This window comes from Herpailurus yagouaroundi, unplaced genomic scaffold (assembly GCF_014898765.1).
Source record: "Herpailurus yagouaroundi ecotype Mexico unplaced genomic scaffold, PumYag 210, whole genome shotgun sequence".
NCBI classification, from domain to species: domain Eukaryota; kingdom Metazoa; phylum Chordata; class Mammalia; order Carnivora; family Felidae; genus Herpailurus; species Herpailurus yagouaroundi.
In genome coordinates, this window is record NW_024412441.1 from 10,558,147 (window position 1) to 10,577,010 (window position 18,864).

At 34.9% G+C, this 18,864-nt stretch overlaps 1 protein-coding gene across 32 annotated transcripts in view; it reads left to right on the top strand.

Moving 5' to 3' along the window:
• NRXN1 (neurexin 1) overlaps window positions 1-18,864 on the top strand; it is a 1,154,099-nt gene that overhangs the window by 807,856 nt on the left and 327,379 nt on the right. For all 32 annotated transcript variants that reach the window (XM_040453759.1, XM_040453755.1, XM_040453757.1 and 29 more), the window contains one exon: window positions 16,102-16,283. In XM_040453759.1, the coding sequence (XP_040309693.1) occupies window positions 16,102-16,283 (182 nt within the window). The remainder of the gene's footprint in view (window positions 1-16,101; window positions 16,284-18,864) is intronic.

The following is an 18,864-nucleotide window of genomic DNA, read 5'->3' on the forward strand; positions in this document are numbered from 1 at the left end:
AGACTGTAGCTGCAAAGCTGTATGGCCAGCTTATGTACAGTTTAGTTGTATGCCTAGCTTCGAGTTCTGTTATTAAAGAAGGTAATATCAGTGATTAAACATTAGCAGTGTCTACTATGGAGATAAATACAATGATCAAGACAATAGACATGTTTTAAAAGGGACGACTTGGGTAGTACCAGATAGCTTAAGACATCCAGTGGGTTAATAAAGTACCCAAATTTAGTTAAAGTGACAAATAGTTCATTCTCAGAAAACAAAGACATCCTGCTTTCTCCTGACACCTTTTTTTTTTTTTTTAAAATACCTTCTAGTGTCTGATATGTACAATTCTACTGATAGTGTCTGGACAATGGTTACAAAATTATCTTGCATTAAAAGCCCATGTAGTCAACCAACTATTATTTTAATGCTAAATATGTTTAATGGGTAACCATGTTTGGTGCATGGTCTGTGAACCTAGTAGCATCGTTTGTCTCAGTATATTGTTGCATTTTCAGAAAGCCCTCTATGTTATGTTTTAATTCTTGCAAATTGCTTGCCAATTTAATACGAACTGCATCTAAACAGTAAGTAATTGCTTATGATAATGAGTGCACACTAATTTGCTAGAATATGTTAATATTCACAGAGCACTTTTATACTGCCTGCTGTTCCAAAAATACTGCTCTCTTGGTTAAATGTAGCTTTTAGATGGCATTATTGTCACACATCTGACTAAAATCATCGATTTAGTAGTATCTATCCAAATGTCATAGGACTATCACTTCAATATACCAAAGGAACAAAAAGTCATGTCATCCTTTGATAAATGATTTAGAATATTCAAGAAAAAAGGAATCACTTTCTTAATAATTAATTCTAATTAGTGATTGATAGTAGTAAGTAGACTATACTGAGTTAGAAATGGCCTCTTTTTCCCTCAAGAGTCATAAAACTTAATTTAAATGACTTCAAAGACAGATGGCATGCAAACTTCATTTGAATACAATAACCAATTTACAATGAATTAAACTTTTAAGCTTGATCCTAGATCTGGCTGTTTCTAAGTTTGAAGTGCACTTCACCCCTTAATAGTGCTCTTCCCTCTTTGTCCTACACGTCTTTCTCAACCATTTTCAGAGGTGCTATTTGAAGATGATAGAGCTCAAAGACTTACGTTTTAAACCTGAGGGTCTTTTGAGACTGTGGACCTGAGCATTTGAGGATCTGAGGTGCAGATTGGAACCACCTTGTAATTTTAGTCTAGGAAGATAGAGTTTTATGAACCAAATACAAAAGAAAAAAGGTTTGACACTTCCCTGCCCCAGGGCTGATTTGGCACTTTAATCCACCCTCTAATGTTTCAATCATTTCAACTTCAAAAACCACTCTCACACATAGTTATATATCTTCACATGGGTGGTGAAATAGAAGGACCTCTGTAGAGAACCTTCCCCCCCCCACCCCCTTCATGACTTTCAAAATTCATTTCTTTTGTTGAATTTCATTGGCTAAATATATTCAAGGGTTAAAAAACTTCCATCTTTGTATTGTAAATGATAAATAGCCACAATTGTTTGTCAAAGACAGTGAACTAAGTCCCAATTTTTTTGCTTCTTGTAATTTTTATTATGAAAACAGGTGGATTGATACCTCTGGCAGTCGGCTGAATTATATTCTTATTGTCTTCATATGTTGTTTCAGAGTCTAGGATAACAAATGAATAAACAAATAAACCAAAATTACATATACTTTAATTTTGGATGCTGTTACTGTTATTTTTTCTAGTAAGTATAAACTTAAAGACAAATGAGAAGTGGTTTTATTTCTGATAAAGATGGAATGAAAAGATTTGTGACAAATAGCAAATATCACCAAGACACTTCTTATTAAGTAATGTCTCTCTCTTAAGACAGTAGTATCATGGTTTTTTTTTTTTTTCTACTTTTGTGAAGTTATGTGACTCTCTGTTAAAGGAAATTTTCATTTCCTAGAATTACAAATATGCTGAAATACTGGAACTGATCTAATTTCTTTTTAATACTGACCTTGAACAGTCCTAATTTCTACTATAGGATTTGTACTTTGTATTTATGTAGAGACTTAATTCAGGACGCAAGGAGATAGGAAATAGTAGTGCTTAAAAATGCATCAGCTTCTTTAAGAGAAAAGAAAGTAACTTCCCATTAATACAAGTGGAACTATTGCTGCTTATTTCTGGAACCCATTTTGTGCCTCTGTGACTTTTCTCATGAAAATCCTGCCCACAAAAAATATATTTTCTCTTATTTTTCCAGAACCATATGAAATTCTGTCTACTCCAAAGAGAGTTGGGGGTATTTGGGGAGACCAAGTGAATTCTCCAGTTTGGCTGATGTAGAGGGTTGGTTTGTATGGAAGATGTAAAGTTATAATAAGGATATTTTTGCTTAATTTGGCAGATGATGGATCAATCATTGAAGGTCTTTGAACAGAAGAGTGATTACACAGAATGCTTCAAAAAACAATTTTTTAGTTTCTAAGATAGATTCAAATTAAGAAGAGACAGGATGGTATCATATCAGTAAAGATGCGTATTTATTACAATGTTGAAGATTAAAGGTCATATAATATGAACAATGGCTTATGAATGGGAATATAAAAAAGAAAGTAAAAAATTGACTTCTGGTTGAATGAATAGTGAGTTGTGGAAAAGCTGGATTGTAGAGCTTTGGCATAAACCTCTGTATTGTTCCCAGGGTGTAGCATGGTGCTTTATACATAGCATAGGCTTAAATAATTTTTACTGAGTGTATGAATGTTTTTATTCTTGAATTATTGTATTCTCTTTCTCCAGCAGTATTCTTCTGCCTCTCACAATTGTGCTTTGTTTGCTTTTGTCAAATCCCAACTCCTTGTTTTGAGTTAGAGTCTTTCCCTAACATCTCCCTAAACCATCTGGCTTTCAGTCTTTCAAGCAACTTGGAAAATAATGTCACTCAGGATTTTTTTTTTTCTTGTTATATTAGAAGAGAATTGAAACTTTCCTCTGTAATGACCACTATTCTCTGTCTTTGTATTCATCTCTTTCATCACAACTGTAGTATATAGAGTTGACCCTTAAACAACATGAGTTTGAACTGCATGGGTCCACTTACATGCAGATTTTTTTTCAATATAGTACAGCACTGCAAATGTATTTTCTCTTTCTTATGATATTCCTTTAAGTTTACTTTGAGGGAGAGAGAGAGAGCATGAGCTGGGGAGGGGCAGAAAGAGAGGGAGAGAAAGTGAATCCCAAGTAGGCTGTGTGCTATGGGCTTGATCCCAAAAAGCATGAGATCTTGACCTGAACTAAAATCAAGAGTCAGACACTTAACTGACTAATCCACTGAGGTACCCTCTTTCTTATGATATCCTTACTAAAATTTTCTTTTCTTTAGCTTACTTTATTCCAAGAATACAGTATATAGTACATATAACATATAAAATATGTGCTAAGTGACCATTTAATGTTATCAATAGGCTTCAGTCAACAGTAGGCTATTAGTAGTTAAGTTTTGGGCAGGTCAAAGTCATACTTGGATTTTCCACTGTGTGTGGGGTCAGTATCCCTAACCTCCATGTTGTTAAAGGGTCAATGGTACTAATTTCCACACATGCAAACCTAAGTAATATATTTTAAAAAAACATTTATTACCATTGGTACTACTCTCTTTTGCCTCTCTTTTGTACTAGTGTCTCTCTTAGATTCCAAACTTATAGAAGGAATTAACTCACACTAATGTTAGTAATCTCTTATCATAAGGTTAGACAAATAGATTTTATCTCAAGATTGTTTACCTACATGATTTTAGGACTGGAAACTGTTTCATAAGAGTTTCAGTGATTTCTACAATGACCCATGCTAACAAGTGATTGAATACATGAACGAATAAATTGATAAATAGTACTTGGTTTTCTGAGTGAACTGATCTTAGACTGGGCTTATCTATTTAGGCAATTTTTATTTTAATCTTAATTTTCCCAGTATTTTATTACTTGAAAACCTTAATAATAGTGTTTATACTGAGATTTTTCTTATTTAGCAAATTAAGCAAATTTCTTTTTTTGTTTCAACATTTATTTATTATTGAGAGAGAGCGCGCGCGCGCGGGCGCATAAGTGGGGGAGGGGTAGAGAGTGAGAGGGAGACATAGAAACAGAAATAGGTTCTAGGCTCTGAGCTCTTAGCACAAAGCCTAATGCGGGGCTTGAACTCAAGAACAGTAGGATCATGACCTGAGCTGAAGTCAGACACTTAACCGACTGAGCCACCTAGGTGCCCCTAAACAAATTTCTTGTATGTAGAACAAAAATTAAGTCTTCCACTTACCTCTAAATACTCTCCATTTCTCATAGCCAAACAAACTGAAGACTGTATTTTGTGTTAATTACAGAGAACAAACTGTTGGTTACCAAAGGGAAAGTGTGTGTGTGTTTGGGTGGAGAGTTTTGGGGAAAGGGTGAAATAGGGCATGAGAATTAAAGAGTAAAATCAAACAAACAAACAAACAAAACTTCATTTTGTTAACCTTAAAAATAAAACAGCCAGTTATTTTACTAGCAGATGTGTTTATTTAGGAAGAGCAGAGAATTGCAAATCAGGACATGCAAACTATGGCAAGACCATAGGCAAGTCTGGTGAACAAAGGAGAGGAAAGGAATGCTCTTTCCTTTTTTAGAGGTAAGAGAGGAGTAGGGAGTGCTTTTATAAGACCATGGAGTAAACTGGGAGTTCCGAGGTGTAGTAGCTTTTCACTGGCTGAGTTTCTCATTAGCTGGGCTGTTGCCGGGCCTGGAGAAAGTGTTTCTCTCAACTTCTTCCTATTGGGGTCTACACTTGACAAAGAGTGCTAGGGCATGAGAGCTTCTCCTTCTGCCCTCCAGACTGAATTTTAAATGAGATTTCTTATATTTAGCTTTATAATGTCAAGAGCTAGGGATTTTTTAAGCTACTTCTGTTGCATAGATTCCCATGGCCTACAATCTTATTCAAGATTCTTAATTGCTTTTCATAATTAATACATTTCTTTGTTTAAAAGTTATTTTGAAATACTTTTAGACTTAGAAAAATATTACACAAAAAACATTCTCCTCATCCTTTGAGCTAGCTCTCCCAAAGTTAACATCTTACATAACACAATGAGTGAAACCAGGAAATTAACATTGGTACAATGTACTAACCTACACACCTTCAAACATTACCAGTTGTCCCACTAACGTCCTCTTCTGCAGTCCAAGTTCTAAACCAAGGTCTCACATTATATCTAGTTGTCATGTTACCTTAGTCCCTTCCAATTTGGAAGAGCTCCTTAGTATTTTGTTTTTCCTGACCTTAACTCTTTTGAAGAATGCTACCAGTTATTCTGTAGACTATCTTTCAATTCCAGTTTCTTGGATCTTTTATGATTAGATAGAGGCTATGCAAAAATGGTACAGAAATGACGTTGTGCCCTTTTCAGCCCATCATATTTCCCCTGAATTTGGTATGTCCTGTTACTGGTGATAATTTTGATCAGTTGGTTGTGGTGCCATCTTCTGAGTTTTTCTAATGATTAATAAAATTTTAAGGCCTAAAGCCTGGCAGACTATATCTACTCCTTCCTGTAAAGTATGGAGAACTTTGGGCTAGGTTCTTCAAGCAAACTGTGGGATCTAGAACTCTCTCATAATCACTGTTCCCTGGTTAAGTGTTTCATGACTCTTCATTACAGTTGTTTCTCACACAGGTGTAATGAAATAGAGAATGGTGTTCATTATCAGGGTAATCTAGGCAATCTATGGCCTCATCTGAATTTTTTGTATTTAGTAAAATTATTTAGATTTCTTATACAGCTATAGATATCCCATCTTACTAATGGATATAGGCATGGAATTATTTATACTCATCAATCAGGACCTTTATGCTATTTATTATGTCAGTAGTCCTAACTCAGTTCAAGGAATATATTAGGCCCCTATCCATGATTGATAAATAAAAGCACACAAACCTGATGAGAATACCAAGAAGTAAAGCAAGACCCTGTTTTCAGTAGGCATACCTTTAAGATGGAAATTACAGTAAAAGTCAGCTCTGATATTATATAATAGTTTGTAAATTAAAAATAGGTTTTGTAGATGATAAAGGGAACAAATCTACTTTGATTGGAATGAAAGTGGGAAGCTAGACTGAAAAGAAAACCAAGTGCAGCAGAGAAGCATATATCCGCCAAAGTAAAAGTCACTTGGAGAAGAGAATGTGTATTCCACTAGCGCACGATAAAGTTAGAGCTTAGTTTGAAGTGACTTCTGACTCAGAAACTAGCATTCTATCTAGTTCTCATACAAAATAAGTAGCAAATAGTTCTAACTGGGACCTTGTCAGATGGAGAATGACAAATATAGCATACAGGCAGGAAGATGGTCAATGAGAGGAGCTAAGATGAGAAACAAATAAAAGCATATTTCTGGTTTTACCTTAAAATTATTATGAATTTTATTGTTTGTATGCTGGCTTCTATATTAAATATGTAATGCAATGTTCAAAATAACTACATGCACTTTTGTGTTCAGTATTCAATTCCACTGTTAAGGGCAGGAGACAGTGTCACTGTCAAAAGTTATAAGGCCTTTCTGGTATAGAATAGAAGTGATCATGGCATTAGTGATAAAGATTTGTTTTCTGCATCTCTGTTCAGTAATTTGGAATCCTTAGAAAGAGCCGAAGGCAGGGATAGCTTCTGAGGCGGGATGGTTACAATAAAGCTGTGCAAAGTTCTCACACCTTTTAAAGATTCAGGCTAAGCTCTGAAAATGTCAGAAAGTGAGTGAATCATTTCTGCTAAGTGTCATTACAGAAACTTTCGTGTCTCTCCAAACCAGTCCGGGAAAGCATCATTAAAAAGACTCTAGAGATGATTGAAGTGACCTTGATTTGTGAATTTTAGTTATTTTTCTAAACAAGCAGTCATTGGATCTTAGCTTTTCATTGTCTTGTGGAAAAACTGAGAATAGAGTTGGATACAGACCCTAACTGCCTGTGTGACGTTGAAAAACCACTTGATTTCTCTGGGCCTCCATTTTGTCATTTGAAAAGAAAAGGTTTGCTTAGTTATCTCTAAGAGAATTTCAGCATTAAATCTATGCTTCTGTCACTTTTTTTTAACTTATTAATTTTTGACACCTTAATTCTAACAAATTCTTGACTCTGAAACCCTGATGAAAGCCATTTTTGCAATTAACTTTTGAAAAAAAAAAGTAAATTTAAGGGCATCAGTAGTCAATTGCAATTTTTACTGACTAGCTAATAATTTTAAGAATTTATTAGGGACTTACACAACTTATCATATGTTCTGTAAAATAAGATTTTTCTTGAAGTACTGGAAGGTGAGATTTCTTTTCTCCCCATCCCTGCTGCCTACAGGTCTAATGCAAATTGATTACTGAATTACTTGCAAGAGACTTTTTAATAAAGTTCACTTACTGCTGGAGGGAGTCTAGTTTCAGAAGGGAAGACATAAGCATTTGATGTTCTTAGGGTTATTGGTTGTGAGATTGCTTTGCTCGGTTTGATTTTTAACTTTAGATCACTTTGCTATCTTTATGAATCTTTTCCTAATCTGATTGGTGGAGGGAATACCACTTATCTGTTTTTCTTTTCAGCAAGAGAACTTAGACCCTGATAGCCTTTTAAAAGTTTCTAGGACTTACAACTTGATCACGGAACAAGCTTGGGAATCTCAATCTTTTGAACCCAACTCTTCCTGGAGGGTATATTTTCTAAATAACATGTTTAGAGAAGGAAATAATAAAGTGTTTTTTTTTTTTTTAAAGAAAGTACATTGCAAAGGAGCCACTAAGTGAGGTGTTACTTATTGAATAGATTTTCAAAAATAGTATTCACTGGCTTGAGAATTATCTCCAAATTTCCTACTTATGTGACTTTGATCTGATAAAACATAAATATAATTATTCTTGCTTTTCATTTTTCTGCTCATTTTTAAGGTTGCCATTAATCAGTACCTTTACTGTTGTCACCTTTTGCAAGATTTTTTAAAAATCCAGAATAGATGGTGACATGACTAAATATCATTTATCTGACGTTTCATAGTTTATGACAAGGCATAAATTTCCTGCCTTGATATTTATTTTTAAATGTGTATTTATTTTTGAGAGAGGGTGAGAGGGGCAGACAGAGGATCCGAAGCAGGCTCCACACTGTTGGCACAGAGCCTGATGTGGGGCTTGGATTCACAAACCATGAGATCATGACCTGAGCTGAAGTCAGATGCTTAACTGACTGAGCCACCCAGGTGCCCCAACCTGCCCTAATGTTTATTGTTAATGCACAGGTCCTACCTCTTTGGGAAAAAAAGGCTGTGTGTTTTAAGTTTTGTATTCTTAACTCCATTCACATAATTGGCAATTATCAGATGACCAACAGATAGGTCAGCTTAAGAATGTTTCCTACTTCAATTAATTTCCTTATAAGACAGAAAAAGAGAATGACTTATCCAAATGACTGCGGTTGGCATCTGTGATTAATTCAAGACTGGTGAACACCATTCATATCCCTTATATGAATGCTGCCTTTTTTTAAATTGTACAATGCATAGTCTGTGCATTATTTGTGGTATTCCTGAATAAATGTCTAAGATATGGACAAGGTAGGTCAACCATGAATCCACTTATATTATAAAGAATTACCTAAGTTAATAAAGAGGAACACACTTGTTTTCAAAAGAATGAATATTTTTTTCCTGCAGTATACTCTTTACATAAATGTCAAAATATGGAAATGTCACATATTAAAATGGGAAATATACATGATTCACTTTTAAATATATTGTTCTCCCAAGATTGCAGAATATAGATTTTTTATTAAAGAAAATATAGACCATAGAAAAATATGGAATATTTATTACAAAAAGATATTCAAATGTTAATTTATTAATTTTGCAAGAGACTGCGCATGTACACACACATGAGTGGGGCAGGGTTAGAGAGAGCATCCCAAGCAGCACAGAGCCTGATGTGGGGCTCAGTCCCACAAACTGTAAGATTGTGACCTGAGCCGGAATCAAGAGGTGGAAGCTTAACGGACTGAGCCATATGGGCACCCCTGTTAGAAAAAGATTTTTATTAAGAGAAAAGTTTTGGGCCAGTATGTGAAGGGAAAACTTCCTTACTTAGTGAAGTGCATAATTACTGTTGAAATTATCTTTGAGAATAATAATTCCGACCTTATAGGAATCATGATAGCTTTTTGCTATTCCATTTTCTTGATGGTTTTATTTTGATTAAAGTTTCTTATTGAATAAGCAACACCACTTTTTATTTTAAAGTGGTATCTTGGCTGGGCCAGAACCAAATGTCATATAGGCCAGTTTAGTGAGGAGAAGTCCTCTGCTTGCACATCCCCTAAGTTTACTGTGGAATCTGACTGGTTCAGTCTCCTTTGATCCCAGGAAAAGTTTGGGAGATATTAATTGTCAATGCCTAGTGATTCCTTGGAGACCCTGAGAGTTTAACAGCATATCTGACTTGTATGGGGTTCAAGAACGTTGTGAAAGAACCTGCACAGAGTTCATGATGGGTATTTAATAGCTAGCATGTGGGCAGTGACCCCGTCCACTGTCACTTTCGGAAATCGCATTGCGCAAAAACAAGGTGCTCACAATGTTGACTTTCCCCCTTTTTCTCAGTTTGCATTAAATTTAAGAAAGAGTCAACAAATTGTTTTCTTTTAAAATTGAATAAATTTCTTTAATTCCTCAGGGTCTAGGATTCTGCTGGAACACATGACTTGCCATATATGAGAAACCTCCTGTTGTTTGTTCTATCCTGAATGTAGTTATTAGCTACTTTGAAAAGACTTGCATTGTTTGGGAATTACCTAAACTCTTCTTGACTTTCTTTGCTTTGGTCTGATTCAGACTATAGGGTCAGTATCAAAACCATTTTAGTGACAGGCCATGTTTCTTGCCCTGTTTCCTTTATTAAGAACTTATTCTGCTCTTTTTCTCAAAGACATATAAGTAAAAATCCTATGTCATTTTCTTTCTTTTTTAGCCAGTTGTCAATTCTACCAAGTCTGTGTCTTCCATAAGAAGGCTCAAATTAAGATATATAGTCTTTATTTTCATTGTCTTTTCCTAGTGTTTGTTCCCCTTTAGGTGAATAGCAGCATTGAGGGCTGCTGTCTCTTCTCAAAGTTGGTAATTGTTGTTACTACTTTTTGATGTAGAGTTGATTACATCTTATAGGTAGGAACTGTTATTGTTCTGATTCCATTCATCTTTCCTAATATAATGGCCACCTGTCTTGAGTTGTTAATCCTCCTATATGAAATTTCAGAAATTAGGAAACAGTAGTGCTCAATTTCATGATATAATTCCTTGTGATCTTACAAAGAATTTACAGGAACTTAGGAAGAAAATGAACTGCAACGAATTGTTACTTTATGTACCTGTCAGATTGTTAACATTTATTATTTTCTTTAAGTTTCACCAGTTTATAAATTTTATCATGGTCACAAATAATTTTTATACAAAAACTTTTTATACAATTTTTTCATTGTTTTTTGCTTTCTATGAACTTTATTCAAAAGAATGCCTTTACATAGGTAGAAATTGTTCAGAAATTTTAAATTTAAGTTAGCCTCTTTATTCCAATAAGTTTACTGGAGGAATAAAAACTCCTCTTACTTTTATTTGTTTTGTTTTAATTCCATCTGACTACCTGGAAAACTTTAAAGGGGAAAAAAAAGTGCTATATCTCTGTTATATCTAATAGAATTATAATGGCCTGAATGTTGCATGTTGGCTACACAGTGACATTTGAAGAATTACAGGCGTTCAGAAAGGAACCTTTTATTCATATACTTATGTTAGAAGCTAATCTACTTAGAAGTTATTGTTCATATAGCAAGGATCCAGAACAACCAGTAATCAAACAGACCTATACATGGCAGTTGGTTTTCTTTTTCAGAAAGGTTCAATCCATTTGGGGACATACTAACTTTTATGGAAACGAAGCTGAAGTGGGCAAATTTAGAGAATGAGTGGTTGGCAATAAAACAAGGAGGAGGGAGAGCCTTTTGGGTAAATAGATGTTAAATAAAATCTAAAAATATTTCTTATCATAACATCACAGGGCAGTTTTGACATTAGAAATAAGAGCCCATGTATAATTTGTACAAACATTTGTTGCCATATAAAGTATGTTGACACAAATAAATTTGCATCTGATTGAGCCAGCTCTGTTAATGAATTTGGAGTAATACAGATTTGCTGCACAACTTAAATGTGGAGATTGCTGAAAACCACTTTGAGTCATCCATACATTCAGTAATGTGATGGATGTCGAGGTTAATTTACAATAAATCCATTAGTAGTCATGTCACTGATGTGTCAGTGATTGTCATACAGAGACATGAATAAATAATAGAGGTGAACACATTACTGTGTTCTTAAGACCTGGAACTGTGATTAAGATGTACAGTTCCTGCACATTGAATTCACTTATATAATATAATAAACCATGTTTCTATAAAAATAAAATTAAAATAATAAAGCTAGATTGCAGTCATTTTATGTAGACTTACTCCTTTATTTAACAAAGTGAATTTTTTTTTGCATCTTGCTATAAATCTTACCATGCTAGATGTTTTATGATGATGAACTAATATTCTTTATCTCATGAAAGCTCCCTTGTGATGCAATTTAATATCCTTCTCATTGTCAACTACTAGTGAACGTAAATAATAATATAATGGGTTTATGTGAAAAAAGTGCTAATCCAAGGAATGAAATACTGAAAAGATTAATAAAAACTGGGAGGGAGGAAAGTCATTTCTTCAAAGGCATTTGGCTTTCACACAACTTTGAAATGAATCAAACTTTTCTAAGACATCTTATATTAAAATAAAACAACAGTGTTGCAGTGTTTGTTATTTTTTGTATGTTTTCCATTATTTTATAGTTTTAACACACACACACACACACACAAACACACACACACACCACCTGTTCTCTGTAAAACTTACTGGGAATTTACCATATGCCAGGAATTGGACTATGGCGTGACTGTGTGATACCCATCGAATTTTGACAGAAGCTCTATGAGGTGTATAGTTTTAATATCCTCATTGTTTACAGACAGAATATCCAAGATTTAGAATAAAAAGCTAGTCAAGGTCAGTGTAGCTAGTAAATGATTCAGCTGGGATTTGAACCCATGTCTGTTCAGAGCTTACATTCTTTATTTTTTAGTTATCTGCTATAGTAAGGACATTATGTCTCTGGTTCCAAAAGATGCATGCTAAATGAAGTAGATTTTGAAACTTTAGTCGCATGACCCACTATATTTTATTGTAGGAGTGTTCTCACATTTTTAAGGTTACCAGAATAGAGTATAAGGTAATTTTCTATCTTTCTGAAAGGGGGATTTAAGAACATAGGAGATTTTGTAGAGTTTTATAGGAAGTGATTTTTTTTTTTTAAAGAAAACCAAGATGCTTATACAGGTAGGTAGAAGGGAGCTGTGGGTGGGGAGTGGACATCTTATCCTCTCTTGATTCTGGAATTATGCTGATGAATACAAGACATTGCACTATCATGCATACAGAAGAGGGAAGAGAGATTGCTTTCCAGATACATCTGGAGACAAAAGATGCTGGAAATAATTGCATTGTTTGGCACAAGGTAGTACAATTGGTTTTACTTTGTTTTGGTGAAACTGAAAGAGCCAGAAATCATTGTAAGGAAGACAGAGTGGTTCATAGAATGCTAGTTGCTAGGTCTTAACACTCACTGAAATATGAGATGAAATCAAATCTTGAGTAATGATATTTGCATTTTGACATTTATCTTCCTGAAAATACAAATCTTTATTATCCTTGCATTCTGTAACTGAGCAACTGGAAGCTTTCATAGTTCCATAAGTTTGGGAAGTATACTCTAAACTAAATGTTAATCTACATATATTAAATGTTCTGTCACTTCACATTTACATGTTATTTTTCTTTTTTTGAAAGCCTTGTGAGGTGAAAGGACAGTATATGATCATGAGGTGCAAATGTCACTTTATGGATATGAGACATTAGAATATGATAACAGTCGGCCTTGATAAATTCAGACTGACACATCCAATTAACTTTTTTCTCGACTGTCTTGTTATGATAACAGAAACATTTCTGTCATAAAAAAAATGCAAGAGTAGGAGTCTGGGTACTAGGTTTCCTACCGGCTCTGTCACTTAACTAAGGTTGCAACTTGAGATAACAAATCAATCCTTATGACTAAGTTTCCTCAGATGTAACATGGGGCTAACTGCTTACCCTACTTTCTTCCCCCCCACTTTTTACAAAAGTTTATTTATTTATTTCTGAGAGAGAAAGAGAGAGAGACAGAGAGAGAGAGAGAGAGAGAGAGAGAGAATCCCATGCAGGCTCCTTGCTGTCAGTGCAGAGACTGATCAAGGCTTGAACCCATGAACCATGAGATCATGACCTGAGCCAAAATCAAGTCAGATGCTCAACTGATTGAACCTCCCAGACGCCCTTACCCTACTTTCCATACAGAAGTACAGAAGACCTGAAAAATTGTTGAGAAAGTGATATTTTTAATATTAAAAATTGCTATGTAATACAAGATATTTTGCTTTCCACCATCACCTTCCTCTGGTGATTCTGGAAGACACCTGAATTTTTAGATATGATTTACATTGTTATGCAGCATCTCTAGTTTTGAATATTTGTCTTAATTCATAGAAACTACATAGTCACTAGAGAACAAAATTAATTAAAAGGAGGAAAATAAAATTGAGTACCTGTACTCAGAGGTCACCACGACATTCTCCTGTTAAAGAAACCTTTACTTTAATGTGTTCTTGTCCCATTTTTATCAATGTGGGCATTGTTGAACCATTCAATAGTTAGTTAATCATCTACAAAAATTACCAAGCTGAAGAATATTTATCAAATGATTCTTGCTTATTAATATACTGAGTAACAAGCTTCTGATGATATAGAACATAAATGGTCCTGGAGGCTCCAACATTTCTGATACACAAATCTGTATATTCTGAATGTTCTTTACTTGCACACTGCCTGGTTCCTTTGAAGTATAACTTACCTATTTCCACATGAGAGAGATAAACTACTTTCATGCATTAGTCTCCAAAAAAATTAATAGAGAATACACAGCTTCTCTACCATTGCATTCTAACAAGATTCTATTTTATCACTTTTACATTCAGTATTATTCTGACATGTTTCTTGTGTCACGTCTACATACCGAGGCCTTTTTTTTTTATTGATTTGTTTTGAGAAAGAGAGCACAATCATGGGAGCAACAAAGAGACAGGGGGAGGGCGATAATTCCAAGTGTGTTCCACACTGTCGGTAAAGAGCTCAACGTGGGCTCAAACTCAAGAACCGTGAGATCATGACCTGAGTTGAAATCAGGAGTCAGACCCTTAACCAACTAAGCCACCCAGGTATCCCTACATACCAAGGCCCTTTTAACCAGTCAAGCAGGAGGCATATTGCAAAGGACTTTGGAAATGTTTCACACAGAATACATACTGCTGTACCAACACCATACAAGCCTCACTCTTGGTAGAAGCTTTTTTTCTATAAACACAAGATATTTTGTGGCCTAAATTTTTTAAATGTTTATTTATTTTGAGAGAGAGAGCACATGCACAAGCAAGGGAGGGAGAGAGAGAGAGAGGGAGAGAGAGGACCCAAGGATCCTGTGTCATCAGCACAAAGCTCAACACGGGGCTTAATCCCACAAACCACAAGCCCATGACATGAGCTGAAATCAAGAGTCAGACACTTAACCGACTGAGGCACTGAGGCACCCTTGGCCTAAATTTTAATATTCACTCTTACCATTTTCTTTACCACGTTTGACACATAGTGGGAACACAAGTACTGGTATCCTTTATTACTGTAAGCCTCTAAATTTATTTTACCCCAGTGGCTCTTCCTGGGATAACTATGCAAATATTTCTATTGTCCTTTTTAGTATGGACAAACTTTACTTTTAGTAAAGTCTTTTCTTGTGTGTGTGTGTGTGTGTGTGTGTGTGTGTGTGTGTGTGCGCGCGCGCGCATATGTGTTCATATCTATATATCTGTATGTATCTATATCTATATCTTTGCATGTCTCTTTGCATGTCTCTTCCAAATGTTCTGACTTAAAGATTCCATTGTATTGCATTCAGTGAGATAGATTTCATTGTGGTATAATGAGATAGGACTTCAGTGCATTGGATGCTTAGTGTAAACTTGTTTGAAATGAAAATCTTTTAAAGTAAGATGGAGAATTTAATGACATCAGCACCATAAAGTAAAAATTGAACACTCACCAAATGAGGCTATAATATTCTTACTACTGTAAGACAAGCATTCACTTTTGAAGAAAAAAAATGAGTCTTTTTATGATGCTGGATAGTTTGACAGCTACTAGATATTGCTTGTTAAATAAGATCTTGCTTCTATTGATGAGCTCTATTATCTGTATTTTCCTGACATGACTCCTGGGGCTTATGACTGTTTATCCATTAGTTATCTGTCATATGTGAATAGACCCTTTCCCCATAAGAGTTGATTCGTAGTATATTTGTTGTGATTTGCTTCACTGTGCTGTATGACCCTGTCACATGCACATGCAACTCTTGTTTCAAAAACAAAAACGAGTTGATACATGTTTCTGCTCCTTTTGGAAGCGGCCAAAGTCAGTGTTTCCTACTAAAACATTTCTGAAAAACTGGCAGGGAGAAATAAAACCCCATTAGATTCCATGCTTGTCCAACTCACTGGAAAAAGTAGTAATCTCCCATTTGTTCTGGAACACCTGCTGGTAGGTTTAATGAGTGTATTAAAAACTGAGCTGCCTTGATATTTCTTTTAAAAATCTTCTATTGTCTCTCTTGAGCCTGTTTGATTGAAATCTGTGATTTGCTTACTTTTTATGCTATAGTTTCATTTTTTTTTTCATTTTTGCCTCGGTATAAATTTAATCCTTTACGGATATGTCAATGTAACAAACATAGGAAAATTGTACACCTGATATATTTGGACTAATTGGTTTTGGTTTTTGTTTTCCAGCTGGGACAACATATATCTTTAGCAAAGGTGGTGGACAAATCACATATAAGTGGCCTCCTAATGACCGGCCAAGTACACGAGCAGACAGACTGGCCATAGGGTTTAGCACTGTTCAAAAAGAAGCTGTATTGGTGCGAGTGGACAGTTCTTCTGGCCTGGGTGACTACCTAGAGCTTCATATAGTAAGTACTTTAAAAATATTTAACTTTTGTCTTTACTATTAGTTTTTTTTTTTAATAACTTATACTTTTTCTTTTGGAAGTTTCTCTTCCCCAGCAACCAGTACTTTGGTACAGAAAATATAAATACAATCTAGAAGTAATAAGACCTTATTCCTGCTATTGTTGCTAAAAATGTTCTTTACAATAGAAAATATATTTTTTTGGTTGTTAAGTGTGAATTCTTCTCAGTTCTCTGTTTACAAAGATTTATTTTGGTATGTTATTATTGACTTTAAGCAGATTTGCCAACTTAATAAACTAAGTTATTGCCTAGTTGATACTGTTACATCTGACTGGAAGCAGGAGGTTGTAATACTGGTAACATCAAAAGATCTGAATCGGGTGTCCTTAGTTCTTTCCTCACTCTAGAATTACAGTGAATTACAGTGACTAGATTGTTTCTGTGCCTTCTTATATTCATTTTGATACATAAATATCAAGAAAGTACAGTAAGCTCTTACCATTAATATCCTGAAACCCTTGGCCATTCCTTTTTCTCCAAGCTCTAAGTCTACTGTAAGAATTTAGTCAGTATATCATAGATGGAAAATAATAGGTCATGAATAGAAAGCTATTTTTTTAAACTTTTGCCTTAACTGATTTATAGCTTGAAGACTCTGCCATATATTTCTGCATTCAGAGTTACTAATGTGTATAGTTGTAATTCTTTATCTTCTTGTTTTATTAAAATATTTGCAAAGTACAGGTAATCTCTTATTGCTAAGAGATATCAATATTTTACTGATATACAAAAGTAACAACCATAAGAAAGGGTCAACTATTAAACTCTAAAGGGTTATTATCATCATAGTTCTTACTTGAAAATCTGTATCTTCTGGAAGGTTCCAAACATATATAAGTCTTTCCATTTCCCTTTATATCTGTGAGGCATAGTTTATCTTTTCTGTCTCATGTGATTGTGTAAATTTGTTTTGTTTTGCTTTTGTCCATCCCTATAGGTTCTCCTTTTACTAGCACCCATGCCTCAGAGGACAATTTGATTAGGTCAACAGATTCTTTCCTCTTGGACACTGGCTTTCAGGCACTCATCCTAAAACAATTAGGAAAACCACCAAACACATACAGGAGGAAAATACATTATCACAGACTTTTGCAGGGGCTTAATTTTCAGTTTTATTCATTTATTTTCTTCATCTTAGTTTTCCATTAGACTTCTATGATTTCAAATAAGCTCAGTAGGGGTTTACACTGACCACAAGAACTAAATTCATTGCTAACCTTAGAAAGAAGAAAAGAGAAAACACACAACACACACACACACACACACACACACACACACACACACACACACACCTCAGCACAACCATTATTGAACTGCCATAAATTTTCAATTCAAAATGCAGTTGTCAAATCGGAACCCTGGGAAAGTAATTTCAACTGCCTTTCAGCAAATATCTAACAATCAAAATTGAAAGCATCTGGATTTTTATGGCATCATAAATAAATGATTAGTTGAGATAAACTTAACTAGTGCGGTAAGGAATGTTGCTGTTTAGAGTAATCTCAACTTTCTAAATGTATTTGTTCCACTCTGATTTAAGAGCCTTGCAACTTCAAAAAAATAAATAAATAAGAAAACAAGAGCTTTTGCTCCTGAAAGAAATTACTTATTGATCCATTACCAATTACACACTTACCCTCAGAAAAGTTTCTACAATGATCGTTCTCAAATCATAAGGGGCAATGTTACTGAATTTACTCAAACCACTGTTGTTTGTTTTATGGTCAGAGGGTTTTAGTCTATAAGAATGGGTGTTCTCTTTTTCTTCCAAATCTGATCAAATGTGGGTTTAAGAGTCCCCCCATACATAATGGATTGACTTTCTAGGTGTCTGTACCAACCTAGTACCTTCCACAGTTCCTTTACTTGCCATGAATTTATGACAGCTGTTCTGTGAAGGCCTCCTTCTTTCTCTATCTGCCTCTTGGTTTTGCCTGGCTATTCACTGTAGATTCATTATTTGTCTCTATACATTCTCCCTCTTGGATTTGCTATCTTCAAACTTCCCCTTGATTTGAGAGCCAGTACTTGACTGGGAAATGAAAAATGTGTATTGGTTCCCAGGGCTTACTAAACACCCTTGTTGGTCAGCCCTACTCCTCCTATATCAATTGCTAGTATCTGTCTTAGTCCAAACCTGGCTAACTAAAACTTATCTCCCTCCCTTTTTCCTCATTGCATGTAAGTGGTGATCAGCCATTAATGACCTAGCAAGTTGCCTATATGGAAATAAATCACTTCTTAACATATTTCAACATACAAACTAAATTAACACAAGGCCAGTGTTGTGGGTTTTTTTGTTTTTGTTTTTGTTTTTGTTTTTGTTACGCATTTTATACTATTGAAGTTACCTCTAACTCCTATAATGTTGGCTACATAGAAGAGGAACACAAAGAGGAGTTAGATATTTTAAAAAGCAAAGGAAGGGTAAGAAGGGAGGGAGGAAGGGAGGGAGGATGTAAGAAAGGAGGAAGAAAGGAAAGGAAAGGAAAGGAAAGGAAAGGAAAGGAAAGGAAAGGA